We start from the raw sequence: 15,600 nt of genomic DNA on the forward strand, positions 1-15,600 counted from the left end.
CTGAGCACACAGTGCAAGTCATGGCAGGTGATACAGTGTCGCCATTGGAATTTCCCAAACCAAACCTTTGAAAGAGGAGGTGACCTTTGAAAGAGGAGGAAGCTGGGCACCTTCATTTGGCACTGGCTCCCCTAGGAACCAGTGCCCCAGAGAAAGCATCAGAACGACCGTCTCAGGGAACGAACTAGAAATGTTGTGTGGACCAGCACACCAACACTGCATTTGACACCTCATTTGTCATGTCTTTCTTATCTTGGACTTCTAATTAGCTTCATCAAATTAGAGTACACAGACAAGAGTAGACTTTTGATTTTAAAAAAATTTATTGTCTTATTATGAAAAACAAAATACAGAATTCAAGTAGCAAATATGGCATCTTCTGGGTGTGTAAAATGGAAAGTTCAGGGCAGTTATCTGGTGCAAAAGCACTAAGGAGTGTGACTAGAGGCTGCGTGCTGTCTGTACTCAGAAGGCGTGATTATTAGGCTTGGCTAGAGGAGCAGATGGGGATTATGGGAAGATGGTGCTAAAGGGTACCCTTTGGCCCTGCCCCTGAGTAATGGCAGAATTTGTTATTGTTACACAGTGGAATTTTCTTTTGGCCAATGGTTTGAAAACCATTATACAAAAATGACATAATAGAAAAAGGCACATGTGAACTGAAATCATCCAAACCCAGAAAGAAAGTCCAGCTAGATCCTCAGCAGACAGGTTCAGAAGCAAAAAAAATAAAATAAGGAAAAGAACATTGATTCTTTTGTGCCATTATCTGTTATGAACTCTTCCCATGGTCACAGACTGCTGTTCTCCGAACCAGACAGAAGGAAATGACGGCAAAGTAGACCAGGCTCTTGAGGAGGAGGAGGAGGTAGGTGTAGTAGGCAGAGGTATTGATGAGCTGCAGCTGAAGTATATCTAGGAGAAGTCAATTTATTAGTTTCACCTGTTGTTTTGAAAGGGTAGGAAATATTAATGGGAGGGGTCACACTTATTTACTTCTTATGATCTTCATTAAAGTGACACCCTCACACCACCAACCACCAAATAAGCAAATATCTACCACCTCTACCAACAACAACAAGACAATGTAGAATACAGCTTGCAGGCCAAGTCAACCAACAACCTCTGCTAAATTCACTTAGAGTGCTCCAAAATATTAAAAACTAAGGTTGCTTTTTTAATGAGTGAGTCCACTGAGAAGAAAATATTTGTGGCAAGTAGCTTTTAGCATCTCTTCACCCCTACCATATCTCTAATTAATAATAGCCAATATTCATTAACCACTAAACAAACGCTAAACACTCTGAGAGCTTTGTATGCAAAGCATTAATCTTATATATTTTTACAACAACCTATGAGGTTATTATTTTGATTCCTGCTTTACAAAAAATTGGGGAGAGAGAAGTAATTTGCCTGATGTCATGCATTTAATAAGTACCAGAAGATGGATTTCAATCCCAGCAACATGAATTTACAGATCACATTCTTAATTACTCTGTAATTCTGCATCTCCAAGTACAATAAATAATACCCCAGATATCAAAGGGTTAAGCATGAGTATAAAGTTGAGTTGCTGATTTAGAAGTATCTGAGGCATTACATGTGCATGCAATATGATACTTACCAAGGGTACAATCCATGAAAATTTGGTGGTGTTCACAACGGGGTGGGTGCAAGGTTTAAGTAGAGGGCATTATGTTAACTGGAAGAAAGTGGTTAATCCAAATTCTCTGCAACTTTAAGAGGTGATGGCTCACCTGTCTTTCCTGAATGTCTCTCACTGGGGCTATGATACTATAGGGTAATTGCACTTAATATCCTTTGAAGTTTTGCAAAAAATATATGATGTCAAGATATGATTGACGACTGTGATGGAGAGCCAGACTGCTACTCAATGAACCTCAAGGCCACGTCCTTTCCTATGGAAATTTCCCTTTGACATGCTTTATCTTCACAGCATCAGCATTCCAGAATTATTAGCACTTGGTGTGGAAAGGGGCCTCAAGAGGTGATGTGCTCAGAACTCCTGCCCTTGGTCAGAGAAGGTCTTGGTTGAGGTCCAGAGCCCCCTTGATATTGGAAATGGAGGAGAGATCAGCAGGACTAGAGCTAGTGCTTCTAGTTGCTTTCTTTGTGCATTTGTAGGGAGAAAGGGCCAGAAACTAGTACATATTCTATGCCAGCTAACTGAGATACCTTATGCTAGACATTCCACATATGTGACCTTATCTCTTTAAGAACTGAGTGAGGTGTAAGTATTCCTGGTTGGCAGATGAGTAAAGTGTTAGTAGCCATGTTCGTGCAGCTAATTATTGACAGAGTTGGGGTTGAAGCCCAGTCTGTTGTACTCAGAAGCCCGTGCACTGCCCCCAGCCCCGCCCCAGCCAAGCATCCACTGTCCCGGGGCAGTGGTCGGCAAACTGCGGCTCTTTGGCCCCTTGAGTGTGGCTCTTCCACAAAATACTGACTTCTGCGCATGGGCCACGAAGTTTCAATCGCACTGTACCACGCGCCTGCATGTGGTATTTTGTGGAAGACCAACACTCAAGGGGCCGAAGAGCCGCATGTGGCTCGCGAGCCCTGGTTTGCCGACCACGGTGACCTGGGGTCTTGGCTTTCGGCTTTCTTGTTCAATGACTCGACTCATAAAGGAAGAAGAGAGAACTGAGGAAGTTTATGAACTCTTGACTCAGGTGTCCTGGGCTGACAGCCCAGATCTAGCTGTGTGGCACAGTGTACGCGACTTGATTTTAGCTCACTCTCTCATCTGTAAAATGGTGGAAAATATAGTTACCACTTCACAGGAGTATTATGATAATTGAACAAGGAAATGCATTCAAAACACAACACTACGCCTTCTGTATAAGAACTGCTCAGTAAATGTCAGTTCATGTAATTGACTACTAGCACAGACCAAAGATAAAAATCTAGAAGCATATTGATAGTATGTGTTCCCTAATCAATAGAAACAAAAGTCATGCAGATGAATAAAATCCAGTGTTGAAATAATTCTGAGCGTATCACCACACCCCACAGTCTTCTAATACCAAAATATAGCATTTACTGTGTTAAGATAGCTAATAGGAAATGATGGATTTGCTTAAAATATCATTCAGTCTATTCTGCAAATTCCAGCCATTCTGATTTTTCTACCGTAAGCCCGAGAAGTTCAAAATTTAAGTTGATCAGAAGGGAAAAAATGCTACAGCATGACATAAAGGCAAACATGCAAGAACTTACCACTTTTGTCTTCCAGATAAACTTCTCTTATATGATTAGTAGCAGCCTCTACAAGAAATGAGAGCACTATTAATGAATTGTTCATAACCATTATTTGACTGTGTGTCTGGATAGACAGATATATAGATAATAGATAGATAGATAGATAGATAGATAGATAGATAGATAGATAGATAAATAGATGATAGATAGATAGAAAGAAAGAAAGAATCTACCAACAGAGAAGAGAGAGCCATTAAAAATATGAGCCCCACAATTCCAGGAATAGTTGCCCAGACTGTGTAATTCAGTAGACCTAATACATACACTGTGTTTCTGCACGTGAAGATGTTGAAGGTCATGAAGGGTACATTTTAACTTTTTCATCCTGTCTGGAGGCCACTACCCAAGACTACCTGTTTTCCTCCTGCACTCATTGCTCCTAGCACAGTGCCTTCCGCAAAGTAACTGTTCAATAAATACTTGTTGAATGGGAAAAAAATGAACAGAAAAAGGAGCTGCTCCGCAGTCTTCAGCACACACTGCTGACATGAACAGTTGCTACCCAAAGAAATTTGCTTAATTGTAAAACCCACAACAGAATCTTACATGTTTAAAGGAGTCTGGTTTAGACAAATTTCCCATCGAAGCCATGCCTTTCCAAATCATGCATTTCCCCAATATCCCCAGCTCACCCACATCATTTTCTGCAGTTGTGTTTGTGGACATGACAACAGTATTAATAAAAGCTAATGTCTACGAAGTGATTATTCCTGTGCGAGGCTGTGTGGCGCAGTGCACGTCAAATGCTTCACATGTATTATAAGACTGGAGTGAGTTGTATTTTGGAGGGCCCCATGTCACAGACGAGGAGTGGGGTTTAGGGAGTATTAGTGACTTGTTGAGAGGCACACCAGTGACTGGGAGAGCCAGCATTCAGAGGACTGTTGTGGGAGATTGAATGGGAGAGAACATGTGGAAAGTACTCTGTAAAAATAATCCATAGAAATAGGAAATAATCGATAGAGAACCAACATACTCCCACCATTGTAGACACGAAAACGTCTCTTCCAGATGTCGTAGTTATGCTTAGCAAATGACCTTTTCACCTCAGGAGCTTGGCATTTCAGGGCAATTCTTTTCAGATAAACCAAGTCACACTTATAGTTATTTGAATATATAAAACCTGAGGTGAGAGTTGTGTTTATCTACAATGTTTTGTTTTTTTAAAGGCATATATATATATATATACAAAGACAAAATTTCTTTAAAAGAGCATTGACCGTTGGGTGGAGGAAAATAGTCGCAATGGTTGCTTTGGCTTATCCTTTTTCTACTAGATATGTTCTTGTCCATACAGATGTGGTTCTGGTATGCAATTTTATGCACTAAACGAGGTCTTCTTTTTGCTGTGCTCTAAAAAAAAAATTGGGTCTGAGGTATAGACTTTGGGGCAAATCGCAGGATTGAAAATGTTAGTATAATCACATGTAGATGTTAAAATGTCCCCCAAGGACTCACTTTACTGTGTCTTAAAAGTCTCTTTATTTTCCTTGCAGTGACTTTATTCATTAAGAGATAAATAAAAATCTCTTAGCACCCTGCACTGATTGAGGTAAAAACAAAAAAGTAACACCTTTTCATCATGAAATCCGCGTGTGTATCCTAATTCTCTTTCCTAATCTGGCAGAAAACTTGGACTAGATTAGAAAACTTGGACTAGAGAGAAAACTTTCTCTCTCTTCAAAATCACTTCATTGATTTGTGCTTCCATGTTGTATTTTCAGAACAAAAAACGACAAGCAAAAAACTTCCGAAAAACAGCATTAGAAATTTGCCATAGAATGACATGAACAGAAACACCCTCGTTAGCTTTGTTGCCATGAGACGCCCAAGGGAGACATTTGTTTCAGAAATTAGACGCCAAGTAAAACACCTAGTAACCAAAACCTTCTCTCCTTTACGATAGTCAACCCTGGTCACTGGAAAAACCCAAACCTAATAGGACATTTAAGCCCGGTGATTGTATTAAACTTGTGCTTTGCCTGTTTGCTTTCTTTCTGTTTCTTAGCCACAGAAATAGGAAAATTAGGGCTGTTTCGGCAATCTTACCCTAGTTCTAGGAAAGGATATAAATACACATACATGAATAAATACATTCGTGTTATATTTTTGAGAGCAAGCGTTTCCCAGACATTATTTCACTTGTCCTTCATCACAGCTTCAGAAGGAAGCCACGGCAAGTGTTCGAACCTGACTTGGTCTCTGAGGAAACTCAGGTGTAAGATAAAGACTGGTACACAGCAAAGGTTTAGCACGTCTGACGTTCTCATTTCCCACTGCTTAGAAAGGGCTTGTTAGCCACAGGGTAAAGATCCAACCGGTTCCTTCTTACAGGACCTTGGTCTGTTGTGTTAATACTCAGGACTTGAAGTTCTGAGCCTAGGGCAGTGATGGCGAACCTATGACACACGTGTCAGAGGTGACACGCGAACTCATTTTTTTTTGGTTGATTTTTCTTTGTTAAATGGCATTTAAATATATAAAATAAATATTAAAAATATAAGTCTTTGTTTTACTAGGGAAGGCCTATTGCACGAATCTTTTCATGCAACGGGCCTCTAGTATAACTATAATTAGTATTAGTACATGACAGACACATGGGGCATTCCCTTTGGGGGCAAAAGTGTTCTGGGAAGATCACACACACACACACACACACACACACACACACAGACACACACACACCTTTCTTCTTTATTGCAGGAAAAAGAATCTCTTGATCCACTTTATTATGCTCATGTTTGACGATACATTTGTGTTCTTTATTCATTGACTCTTCACTCACGGTCAGCCAGCTGAATTTCATGTATGTGTCATCAGTCTTCATGGTATTTCCCTGCTGAGATTCCAGAATTGTATTGCCATTTTTCTCCTTCCAGTACACCTTGATAACATCAGGGAAAAATTTCTCAAGAAGACAAATGTGTGTTCCAGCCTGATGAAGGCTTATTTCAGCAGCTGAAGGTTGAAAAATAGTGGGCTTGGGGTAATACGCTGGACCATAGCTTCTATCTGTGGGGAAAATGGAACAGCAATGAAGAATCAGAGACGCACAAACACTGTGTGGTTTGGAACAACCTAGCATACGGTAAAAGGAAGGAAAGCTGCCACTGAGTCAGTGCTTACAATGGCCTTTCATCCACAATGTAGCGTGTGCCACTTATTATTGTTCTTATTTTCAGATGTGAAAAGAGGTTTCATAACTCGCCCAACGTCACAGCGATTCACTGGCACAGCCTGAATGAAAACTTGGCCCGTGTTCCTTCTCCATGTGCTAAAATGGGGGATGACCTTTAACCGCTCCAACATTTGTGAACTTACTCAGTTTTAATCTCCCTCATGCTATCATAGGCGGAGGATGGATGACGGGGATAGGGGGGTAGGGGAAGAGATAATCTCTCTTCAGATGAGAATCCTTAGTGGCTTCTACAGTGCAAATAAACAACAACCAAAATAGACACAGACAACACTATGGTGACTGCCCGAGGGCAAGGGGGTAGGGGAGGTAGAAGAAGGTGCAGGGAGGATAAATGGTGATGGAAGGGGACTTGCCTGGGTGGTGAATGCATGATGTAATATACAGATGATGTGTTATAGAATTGTACACTTGAAACCTGTATAATTTTATTAACCAATGGCACCCCAATAAGTTCAATAAAAATTAAAAATATAAAAAATAAAAAATAAAGTTCTTTCCTATCCCATGCTATGACTTTTGTAATTTAAGCTCTTTTTGGCCACACGGTCTCCTGCTCTGTAACTCTGTGGGAAGTCACTCTCTATTAACCGATTCTGAAATATACCAAATTATCTTTTTTTCATAAAAATAAATGCCAGGAGGAAGTTTTCTTTTCTTTCTAGACAATACACAGTCACTTGTTTTAATGGGAATCTACCACCAGATGTACTTCTTTATCCAGTTATTCTTTTACCTTCCAATATGGATCTCATGCCCAGTTCTGAAGTAATTGAGTTCTCCTAATAGGTTTCACATCTGAACCACTCCAGATTTCTAGGGCAGTATTGAAAACTGCACCTCCAAATTGTTTATGATGCCTTGAATTTAGAAGCAAAATAGCAATAATTCCAAAATTTCTATTAAAATTTCATTGATTATGTTCAGAAACACTTATCTTAATCTAGCGAGTAAATGCCCTTAACAGAATTTTATTTCGCCTTTGAAAAGATTCACCAAAAGCACATTTTATTTTGGAATTTCATTTGAAGTCTAAACATGACTATTACACCATATTTTAAATACACCATATTTTGACTCTGAGTGTCTCCCATGAAATTTGTATTTGCCTTATAAGGCTGCTGAGCTATTTTAGAGCTCCATCATTTTCTTTGTTTGCATCTGCTGAATAAAATTTATATACAAGTGGGATAATGTTAAAAGCGATGGTTCTAGAGTTTCTTGAAGATATAATGTCAGACTATATAACAAAACATCATATATTTACAAAGGCATGATGGAATGTTACTAGATTACATATTTATTATTAATCTAATGATTGAAATTATAAATGTTAAAACCCTTTCCAATTTTATTTCTGATTAAAACACAAATTCCTTACTGTATTCTCTTTGGGCTAGCTTGGAGTTAGTTTAATAAGTCATGGGCAATTTTTTAAGAAAAATTAATTGGATTTCTCATTTGAGAAGAAAAGGAAAAAAATTCTTAAGACTTTCTAACTGTGAGGCAAAGCTCCCGATTTTTATACTAAATCAGTAAGCAAACAATGTTGGGTTTTTAAATCATGTTGTAAACATAACTAAGTCCTAATGTGCTTATAATTATTTTAATTTTATATATCTTACTTTTAGTGCAATAATATTTTATTGATTGTAATATATATTATATTTATATTTATATTCTATATTTCTCCAACTGTATATTTTATTTTTAACTTAAAAACCATCCTTTATAAAATAATATTAATTTTCCAATTTTACAATATATTTACATAATTTTAATCTCTAGTCAATATATTAAAGAATCTAATTTTCATCTTAGAAACTTTTTTCTTCATAGTAATACTTCTGATTCATTATATTAAAGAAATTGAAAATCAAATGATAAGCTTGAAATGCTTTTGTGTGGAAACACACTATTTTTATTGCCTGTCCCTTTTTCTTAGCTAGATTCTTTGCATCATTCTTTTCAAGATAAAATGAATCTTGAACTTCCATATCTTTCTTAATGTAATAGTTAACTATTATATAGTGTACTTGATTATATATGGTTAGTACCTATATGTTGGATAATTGTATTACATGTTTTTTCTTTAAACATTCTTTGTAAAACTTAAGTTTTTTATGGTCAAAATCTTGTTCATGATTTATATAAAAGAAATCAGTTCAAAAAATAAATAAGGCCACCCCCCCCAAAAAAAGAAAAAACAATATCTAGCTGAAATAACATTTTAAAAAAATGAGAGTTCACTTATATTATTTTATCAGCAATAATAGAAATAAAAATGCAAAAGATCACCCAGAAAAATCTGTAATAATAAAAGTGTAATATACTAATTAGACCGGATGACATTCTGGATGAAGCCGGGGCTGCAAGGGAAGCCCAGGTCCCCGTTCCAGAGGGAAGCCGGTGCCGGCAGCCGGAGGAAGGAACACCTACTCTTGCACGAATTTTGTGCATCGGGCCTCTAGTAAATAAATAAATAAGCCTTCCAATGCAGTTATGTAGTTATAATCAAATAATATGTCTGAGTTAAATTGCCTGAGTTGTTTAAATTTATTAAGATGCAGCAATACTATGCAAATTTACCAAATTCTATGTAAATGTCAACTATATTTTCAATTGAAAGTATGATATTTCAAACTTACATTGGTATTAAATGTTCTCTATTTTTTCTTGTCATTTTTTAATTTTATCAAATACATAGTTATAGCTATTTTATGGTTATATCTGTATTCCAAACTTATGAAGTTTCTAACTATATTTAATTGACTTTACATATTGACCATTTTCTGTATGCATTTAAACTCTTTTGATAAATATGAAGCTGAAACTTTTTGGCTATAAATTTTAGGGCCAATAAATGTTGGTATTAGTAATAATATCAATTAAGATAAAGGGTTAAGATTTAAAGCACATAGGTCAATAATAAAAATTAAAAACAAACACATGTTAATCTCATTTTTCTTGCCAAGCGATGGTAAAAAGAATACCTCCAAAGTAATTTTTTTATAAGTAGTTAGAAACACAGCTTAATTCTCTGAGGAATTTATGCTCTGTCAATATTACTGCTGCAAACAACTCTTCATACTAGATACAATTTTCCTTTACATTTGAACTGGGGGACCCCTATTCAGCACCTATTATATGTTAGACAATGTGCAAGGACTTCATTCACACCATCTCAATCGCTTCTCATACAAATCCTCTATACATACTTATCACACTTTATGAGTTAAAAAACTGAGGCCAGAGTCATTGCCTAAGTTCATATAAGCAGTAAGTGATGGAGCCAGAGCTCCATGTCATCCTGACCCCAAAGCCCAGACTCTTCCACAACACCCTTCCACCATCAGACAAGGAAATGTGTCCACTCACAAAACTGACCAATAATAATAAACTTTATCCTGGGGCCAAGCACTTCCATGATAATTGCATACATTATGCATGAGTCTTTTGTGCAAGTCCACATGTACACCAAAGCCAAGTCTTGTTACGATATTTGCACAATGTTGTCTGTGCGTGCCTTTGAGGACTTGTTTTATAATCTCTAAGATTTCTGCATCTAATCCCCATCACATTGCTGTTCTTTCTAAATAGTCTTAGTGTTATTCCAATTTCATTGTTTCTTGCCTCCCTCTATTACCTTGAAAAATTGCATTGATACCTACCTGTGACGGTAAGTTTTGTTCCATCACCGAAGAGTTTTCTATCATAATTCCACAGTGATTCAACCACTATCAAAAACTTTAGACTAATTTCGCTTCTCTGAGTTTTTCAAACTCTAGTGGAACTAGGACGGCCTGCAACTCAAGAGATCAGTGTTCTGATCCTGGTTCATTTTGCTCCTACAAGGTCTGTGGCTGAGCAAACAAAGTCAATTCAAGTTTCTGATGCTTTATTGATCTGAAAACAATGATGCTAGTGCCAGTCAGTCTGATATCACTGCTAGTGTCAAAGTGAGACCAAAATGAAACAAGATTTGAAAAGCAATTGATTTAAAATGCTATGGAAATAAGCAATTATAATAATTATTAGCCATTTGATTGTGATGACTTTGTGCTGTAACCTGACTTTTTAATCTCATGGGACCAAGCCTTGGACCTACTAATAGGAATTCAGCACTTTGAGGTGGAAGCTAAATCCCTGGCAATGCATCCCACTTTGCTCTACTATGTCTGGAATTCTCAAAGCCATCATCATCAGAAGTGTGATTTTCACAACCTTAATTAACGAACTAATTTGTCTTGTCTTATCTGCATTTTCAGTGTTAAGAAAATCAAAGGGAACATTAGCTAAAGCCTAATAATATGAGGTCAGTATGGGAGCTGCTTCACATATGTTGTTCAAAACAAATAGCTCTTTCCCCAGTTAACAAACAGCACTACTAGCATTCCACGCTTTCACCAGACATTTCAGCCTCAAATTGCCATCTTTCCAGCTCCTGCTGCAAGTTCAGCTTAAAGCTCCTGGCAGTGGGCCTTCAAGAGAAATGACAGGATGGCTGTCTCAAAGCCTCCTATTGTCATGTTAGATCACTGGAAGGTCACCGGCCTGACCGTATTTGCTGAGGGTCACATCTGTGAATAACAGCAACTGCTCTAATGCCCATGGCATTGTCCCGGTGGTAGTGTCAAAGGGGTGTGTGTAAAGACCATTTATTCCATTTTATAAAATTAATGTCCGAGACAATATTCACTTTTACTTCACTTTCCTCCTAAGGGTCTCATATATTGAAATCATTTCCTAATGTTATAGTGGGAAACACATAACATGTTTGTAAATTCGAAGTGCTTCATTTTATTAATTAGCAAAGTATGTACTCTATTACAGTTTTTTTCTTTTTTTAAAAAAAATCACTTTTTTAAAAATTGAGATATAACTGACATATCTCTCCTACCTTTGAGTATAAAATTTTACCCAGTGCTTTTGCTGGATAATTACAGGCCATTTTCTTCGGCTTTCTTGAATGATTTTTATCTTCTATTTTTATTTCCTGGTCTGACTGTAACTTTGGTTTCAGTTTTTTTCAAACAGATTTTGGAAATAGGCAGTTTAAGTAACTGACAAGTAGTTTGTGCATTATAGCTGGTTTCTTTTTCTGCCCGTGAGGTTGGTAGTTTAATCTCTAAATCAGAGATGACATGAGAGATGAAAGAATATGTTTGTAAATTGCAGCTCTGTGATATAGTTGCAAAACATGTGGAATTCAAACAGACCAAAAGTGCCAGAACACAAGGTGAAGTGTTCTTTCCCAAAACTCCCTCAAAAAGAGTGTTCGCTTTGTATTTCAGTCCTTGTGAAACCTCTCAGATTAAAACATGATCTTCCAATACTCTGCTTCGATCAAAAATACTATTTAGATAAGATATCAAACTGAAATAAAGTAATTTTTAAAAATTTAAAATACTAGTTTTAGAGCTATCACTGGTTATAGACAGCAAAGAACTTTAACAGGGATTTGGTAAATATTACTAGAGACTAAAGACTCTGTAGTTTATGCTTACATTGCACTTGTATAGATTAACAGAATAAACGAAAAAGTGCTTTTCTTTCATTTCGTAAATGGTAATTGTCTTTTCAGATTAAATTTCCAGTGACATCATACATCATATAGATATCCCAAAAGAGACACTCAGTAACTTAGAAAGTTGCTCTAAAATAAAGTAGATGGTTTAGATGCATAAGAAGTGTCTGAATAAAATTTTTAATGAAATGTAAGGGAAAAAAATCACCTGATATTTATATTGATATAAATATGTATTGATATTTCACACCGGATATGTATTTGTTTTGATATAATTTTTAACTTTGTAGCTATAGTCTAATTAAGACACTAAGTATTATAAGTGGATATTTGACTTTTCTCTATATGACTATAAATTTATACATGCAAGTAGCAAGCCCCTCCCCCTCTCTTACCTCTAGACATTTCTACTGGAAAATGAGAAATCACCTTATATTTAGGTTAATAGTATTTGAGATAATGGTTATTATATTCTAATCATTTTTTTTCAAGCAGGTAACAATTAGAAATTCACAGTATTTTCAAATACTGACCATTTTAAAAAATGATCTCTAGACTAGATAATATACTTATCTGTTCTCCTCATTTTATGATGAGCTCTAACGGGTGGAAATCTGAATTCTGGAGAATTCACATTTTTATCACTGACCATGTGGTAGGTTATTTCCATATTTAATTTCATTTAATTCTCACAACAGCCATTTGAAATGCATATATAGAATGAATAGATGGAAATATATAAAAATAGTAAGTGATGTTTCAACATTAAATTTTATTTTATTTTAAAATTTTTTATAATTTTGAAAATTTTAAATTACAGTTGACATACAATATTATATTAGCTTCAACTATAAACATAGGGATTAGACATGTATATAACTTTATAAAGTAATCTCCCTGATAAATGTAATAATCACCTGATAACATGCATTGTTTTTACAGTATTACTAGCTATATTCCTTATGCTTACTGTACATCCCCCTGAAAACCTGTAGATAACTTTTATTAAAAATTTATGTGAGCCAAACAGAGGATACACTTGGGAGCAAGATCTCAGCAGACTGAGAAAAAAATGCTTTCTTTTTATTCCTTATTTTATTGTATTTTCCATAGTATATACTATGATTATAAATTTAATAAAGTAATAACCACTGAATCAAAATTTATTTGTTAAAGGATATTTATATAGAAAGTGATAGACCCAGAATCAAAGTCTATAATTTCCCCTGCCCCACACTCTCCTAAAAAGCACTTTTCAGAACTCTCATGAATTATATCTGTGTCACCATTATTTAATTTATTGCTATAATTTACATTGAGTATGGAGTAATTTTGAAAAAAAAGAGGACCAGAAAGTTGATTTTTCAATTTATGAATTCATTTGTTCATCTGATCACAACCACTAAGAAAACCAAAATATATAATTTATTTATTTTTTCAATGCTTTATCAACTTTGCAAAAATTCTTTCAAAACCTTCATTTGAATGGATCTGGCAGGCTAGAACAATTCTTGGGAAATGCATTCAGGCAGGGTTTCATTTGTAAGGCTACTGATGAATGAACAAATTTATTGGACTGAATTTAGAAAAAGCAAATCCAGTTTATGGCCTTCTTGCATACAGTCAAATATTTTGATATTAATCATCCTCTGGCCAAATGACAAATGTAGCATTTTTTCCTTTAGTTATTTTTGGTTTCAAATAAATAGATTATATAAACTTCTTTAAAAATCTTTCAACATAAAAATACCAAGTGGACCTAACATCTCCACCCCTTAGGGACCCTCACTAGTTAACTCCTTATTACTGTCCTCCATGCTAGGTCAGGGGACAACTGCCTCCAAACACCTGGAGGAAGTCATTAAGCTCTCTGGAGATCACCCTGATACGTGACCAAACGGGGACTCCATCCAACAGTTCCGAGCCCGCACCAGCACCCGCACTACCTGCTATTTGTGGCTGAAAGACTGCGCCTTTGGACTTATTACACTTACAGCTGCCAGGGCACGGGCCATACTTTCTGTGCTGCTTATCAGAGGATCCTGTTCGGCTTGGCATTGCTGTAGCTGTCCCATCCTGAGTGGAAAGGCGGCTCTGAATTATGCAATTTAGTGCAACTGCTTTAGTTCTTTTACTGGCTACACTATTTCTAGGAAACTTGATGCCAATACAGAAAGAAAATTGAGTGGAATGGTGTCAAAATGACTTGTCATTGTGTAGAAAGAATCATATTTTAAGTATTTAATTAATGCCTATTCAACATGACTTACTTGATCTTTCTGAAGGGAGAGAGGGATGCCGTAATTAGAAGCAGAAGCATTGTTTTCATGCAAGAATAGTAATACAAATTATGAGCTATTGCTAATAAGTAGTCAATTAAAGAGTCCATTTAAAAGGTCAGACTATAGAAGAGTAAATATTCAGACTACAAAACATCACTTAATGTTTCCAATATCACATAATGGTCCAGACCATGCACTTTGGAATAGACAGATCTCTATTAGACTCTAAACTTTGCCATAGTAACGAGCCAGATGACTTGAGGCAAATAACTGAACTACCCTAAGCCTCAGTTTCCTTACCTATGAAATGGGAATAAGATCTCCTGTCCAGAACGACTGGGGAATGAGATAAGGCACTGAAACTATTAGCATGGTGTCTGGCCCTCAATAAAAATATAGCTGATATCATTCTCTTTAATGGGACGGCCTGATCCATGTTATCAAATTCTTCCACTGAACAAAATGCATGTATTTTATAAGTGATAACTTACATACATGATGGAAGCAACTCATGAACCCAAGGCCACCTTCCTCTATGGTAGTCACAGGCCAAAGAACAGGCAGCCCAATCGAGCCGGAATCTAGCACACTTAGCTACTAGACTGGGACCTTTGTGAGTGTTGGACAGATGTCTTTTTCATTGTTTTATCTCCAGCATTCAGCACAGATACTCTCTTCTATACATGTTCGTTGAGACAATGAACGAACAAATGAGGGTGTAAAACCGTGCAAACTTTTTTCATAGACTTTGGAGCTGCAATGACATACTGAGCTGATAATTCATTAAACTGGTCCATCTCTAGGCAATATAGCAAGACTGGTGGTAGCATAAATTGTGATGTTCTCACTCATTCACTGTAAGAATTAAGTTTTTGCACTGTGGTTAGGCATAAAAACCCATTGGTTTATCAGATTATTTAGAGAATGGTACAACATGTTTCATCTCAACATAGAGAAGAGATAATTAATAAAAGTGTCTCTTAATAAAAAAACAAAACAACTTTCTACAAGAAAAGTATCTTAAACCAGTGATTTATACCAATAGTTTACAGACATGGTACTCAAAATATTTTAATTTCTAGCCTCAGCCTACCCTTTTTTTTGTGTATGTGTTTTCTTAAAATAGAATTTCAATCTGCTTACAAGCAGGGAAGTAATAAACTATTTACGAAGTAGTTCTGTTCTCATATACAGTGACCAGTAGCTGCAAAATTGCTGTTCATGTGCTGAGGCTAAGAATGAGGCAGTCAGATTGAGATGATCCTAAATTGTTTTATCTAAGCAGCATCTACCAGTTTTTCAAAAATAGAGAA

The 15,600-nt window shown here is 36.3% G+C and overlaps 1 protein-coding gene across 1 annotated transcript in view; it reads right to left on the bottom strand.

The window, feature by feature from the left end:
- Positions 1-310: 310 nt before the first annotated feature.
- LOC132211142 (T-cell receptor gamma chain C region DFL12) overlaps positions 311-15,600 on the bottom strand; it is a 34,931-nt gene continuing 19,641 nt past the window's right edge. Inside the window, exons 4-6 of the mRNA XM_059655728.1 lie at positions 5,973-6,294; positions 3,241-3,290; positions 311-915 (exon numbers count right to left, since the gene is read on the bottom strand). Of these exons, the coding sequence (XP_059511711.1) occupies positions 773-915; positions 3,241-3,290; positions 5,973-6,294 (515 nt within the window). The 3' untranslated portion in view covers positions 311-772. The remainder of the gene's footprint in view (positions 916-3,240; positions 3,291-5,972; positions 6,295-15,600) is intronic.

The sequence above is a fragment of the Myotis daubentonii genome, chromosome 10 (assembly GCF_963259705.1).
Source record: "Myotis daubentonii chromosome 10, mMyoDau2.1, whole genome shotgun sequence".
NCBI classification, from domain to species: domain Eukaryota; kingdom Metazoa; phylum Chordata; class Mammalia; order Chiroptera; family Vespertilionidae; genus Myotis; species Myotis daubentonii.